This window comes from Galeopterus variegatus, unplaced genomic scaffold (genome assembly GCF_000696425.1).
Source record: "Galeopterus variegatus unplaced genomic scaffold, G_variegatus-3.0.2 Scaffold18475, whole genome shotgun sequence".
Lineage (NCBI taxonomy): Eukaryota > Metazoa > Chordata > Mammalia > Dermoptera > Cynocephalidae > Galeopterus > Galeopterus variegatus.
In genome coordinates this window covers 5959-9728 of record NW_007744586.1, presented here as the reverse complement: position 1 = coordinate 9728, position 3770 = coordinate 5959, and the positions used below count along the sequence as shown (strand labels likewise).

General features: G+C 42.8%; 1 protein-coding gene across 1 annotated transcript; it reads left to right on the top strand.

The window, feature by feature from the left end:
* The first annotated feature begins 1926 nt into the window (after positions 1 to 1926).
* LOC103582918 (leucine-rich repeat-containing protein 37A3-like) lies at positions 1927 to 2947 on the top strand. The gene has a single exon (XM_008564379.1). The coding sequence runs from the start codon at positions 1936 to 1938 to the stop codon at positions 2770 to 2772; it is 837 nt and encodes a 278-aa protein (XP_008562601.1). The 5' UTR covers positions 1927 to 1935; the 3' UTR covers positions 2773 to 2947.
* The last annotated feature ends 823 nt before the right edge of the window (positions 2948 to 3770 follow it).

Sequence of the window (3770 nt, the reverse complement as noted above, 5' to 3'; positions counted from 1 at the left end):
GGAAATACTAGAAATGAAAAGAAAATGAAGTACTAGGCTTCTGACAAAGTTGCTTTTTTTCTTCTGCATTTGAGGACCTCTAGTAATATTTATCCAGAAACTGCTTTTACTCCACACATTTATTGAACATTCCACATAGGCATACAAGCTGGCAAATTAGAAATCTAACTTATACCCCAGATGCCTGCACAAATTTAAAGAAAGAACCCGAATAGACATATTGTTTTGTCCTGTGTAGAGCCTTCTGTTATGGGGGCTATGCTATATGGGAGCAGGGACCAAGTGAAGGAACTGGGTGGGTAGGTGGAGAAGGATGTGCAGATGAGGGCCTGTTAGCAGGGGGAGTGGGGTTTCTCCTTTAGCATCTCTGCCCTTTTTCCCCTCAGACGACTGTCTTTCATCATGGTCACCTGTGATGGTAGTGAGACCAAAAGCACACTAAAGAGGGGGACAGAGGAAGACTTGCACTCACTCTGCACATGAGGCAGGATAGTATGGGGCACTTGAACGTGAGGAGGCATGGAAGATCTGCAGAGAAGCCAGTTGACTGGAGAATATTTGTCTTCCAGCCTTGGGCATGAGTACTGGGCAATTGGCCATTGGGGACCAATGGAATAATCTAAATGGAATGTTCTGAGTAGGCGGCCACTTTTTCAAATGATGTCTTTTTCTCCTTTTGTTGTTGCTATTTCATAGATTTAAGTGTTGGTTTATTTTCCTCCTCTCTAAATGGCACTCATATGTTTGCTGACTCCTAATTTATTTGACTGGGGTGTATAGCTGTGGCCTGACAAAAAGCTGCTCCATGAGTCTTCCTTATCAAAAAGAATCTCTTCTCTTTTGACAGTTGAAGAGGCATCCCTAAAGAATCCAGAAGGAAGATTCATGAAGATATTAAAAGCTCGGAAACAGAACACAAGCACTGAGCTGACGATTGAGCCAGAGAAGGAATTCTCAGACAAAACTGGCATGAACTGGGCAAATATGAATGAGCAGCTAGACCTAAATGATAAAAGCGAAATTACACATGCACTAAATTACCTATTATCTTATCTATCCAAGGGAAACCTAGAAGATATACAATCAACATTATTACCATTCATTAAACTGATTCTTTCAAATGTGCAGGATGAAGATACACCCCTGGATTATTTGAAAAAAAATACAAATAGCCCCTCTCTTATACCTGAATCCAACAACTCACCCTACACAAATAAATTGAGGAAGCTCTATTTTCTTGAAAATTTGATAGATACAGAAATTGAAGAAAAAATTGATGAGGTTAAGAAGAAAGAAAAAAGTGCCATGCATATGCAGTCTAGTCTTTTAGGACCCAAAGTTAAACACCAAATGTTTCTAAAGAAATTAGAAACTGCCCAACCACAGGAGAACAGCCTCGCAAAGCTTGAGAGTATCGGGAAAACGCTGCAGAGAGCGTACAGAGTCCTCAAGGGGAGAAGAGGCGTAAAGAACAGACACTTCAAAGAAATGAGGGATCCGAGCATCAAGAAGGATCAGAGCATCATCGAAGGATCAGAGAATCAAGATGGATCAGACCATCAAATGAGGGATCAGAGCATCATCAAGAGCACAGGGGAAAGGCTGCGGAGAGTGAACAGATTCCTCAAGAGGCCAAAAGACAAGAAGAGAATGCACTTTAAAGAAGTGAGGGATCAGAGCTCCAAGAGGGATCAGAGAATCACTGAGGGATTAGAGCATCAGTTGAGGGATCAGAGCATGACTGAGAGTATGGGGGAAAGGCTGCAGAGAGTGTACAGTGTCTTCAAGGGGCAAAGAGGCATAAAGAACAGGCACTTCAAAGAACTGAGGGATCCGAGCATCACTGAGGGATCAGAGCATCAAGAGGGATCAGAGCATCGAGTCAGGGATCAGAGCATCATCGAGGGATTAGAGCATCCGTTGAGGGATCAGAGCATGACTGAGAGTGTAGGGAAAAGGCTTCAGAGAGTTTACAGGGTCTTCAAGGGGCAAAGAGGCATAAAGAACAGGCACTTCAAAGAACTGAGGGATCCGAGTATCAAGAAGGATCAGAAAATCATTGAGGGATCAGAGCATCAAGAGGGATCAGAGCATCGAGTGAGGGATCAGAGCTTCATTGAGAGTGTAGGTGAAAGGCTGCAGAGGATGAACAGAATCCTCAAGGGGCCAAGAGGCAAAAAGAAAAGGCACTTCCAACAACTGAGAGATCAGAGCATCAGGAGGGATCAGAGCATCTTTGAGGGGTCAGAGCATCAAGAGGGATCAGAGCACCACAAGAATTCTGCTGCAGATTCTCCTGTGACTGCATTAAAGTCAGTGCCATCTGCTAAACAATCCAGTGAAACACAATGGAAATACCGCAGCCCGGAGACTGACTTACCCCTCAAGCACAAAGACTTCAGTCACCCATCACTTTCATCCCCAGGCGATCAATTTGAATTGCAGCTCAACCAGCACCTACAATCCCTCATGTCCAACAATGAAATGAGAAGGCTCATTTCTCATGTTATCCGGACTTTAAAAATGGACTGCTCTGAGCCCCATGTACAAATGGCTTGTGCCAAGCTCATCTCCAGAACAGGCCTCCTGATGAAGCTTCTCAGTGAGCAGGAGGAATCAAAGGTGTCCAAGGCAGAATGGGATCCGGACCAATGGAAAAGTGAGAACTACATCAGTGAGAGCCCAGAAGCCCAGGGTGAACAGAAAGACCAGGAGTCACCTGAGGTGAGGACAACTGCTGAAACAGGAGACCCCGAATTTTCCATCATTTAGGATATGCAGTTAAAGTGCCCAAGCAGGAAGACCAGAGGCTCCTAGTCCATATCTTGTCTTGGTCACATAACTTTGGCCAAGACAGTGATCTCCCACTTTGCTCAGAGAATAAAGCAGACCTAACACACAAGATAAATTCTAGAAGAAAATGCTTAATAGTAAGATTATGTAACACATTAGATTTAGTATGTTCTTTAAGAGCCTGTAAGCTACTCATCTGGAAGAATGGGTTTTATGTTTTTTTGTTTGGGTTTTTTTTTTTTTTTTTATGGCATCTGGTGTCTACCAGGGTCCAAATCCTTGACCTTGCTGTTAACAACACCATGCTCTAACCAACTGAGCTAACCAGCCAGCCCAAGAATGGGGTTTTGAATAGTTAGCTTTCCTCCCTTCATCATGGTGTTATAAGCACCACGCCCTCCCAAGTGAGCTACCCAGCCATCCCAGCTTTCATCCTATCTCTTTGTTTTATAAAAATGATTTTTTTTTGTTTTTTGTTTTTTAGCTCACTAAATATTTTCCAGAATATGGCCATGACAACAAACTCATCTTGGCAATATCTGTGATGGTCGTAGTGATCATTTTGATTATAATTTTCTGTCTCATTGAGGTAAGAACAATAATTGTTTCAGGTTTCCAGAATGCATCCTTTGTATACAATAGAATCCAAACCCACAAAGTGAAAATCAAAGCCACTGTCCCACCTACTACTGTATGACATTCCTCTTCAGTCACTGAGACTGAGGTGTGCTTTGTTCTCTTATTGCAAAGCATATTCCAGGGACTCTTACAAATTGTTTCAGGTTTCCAGAATGCATCCTTTGTATACAATAGAATCCAAACCCACAAAGTGAAAATCAAAGCCACTGTCCCACCTACTACTGTATGACAGTCCTCTTCAGTCACTGAGACTGAGGTGTGCTTTTTTCTTTTATTGCAAAGCATATTTCAGGGATTCTTACAGGAACCCCACTCCCAGGAGAGCTCTGTTGAATTAA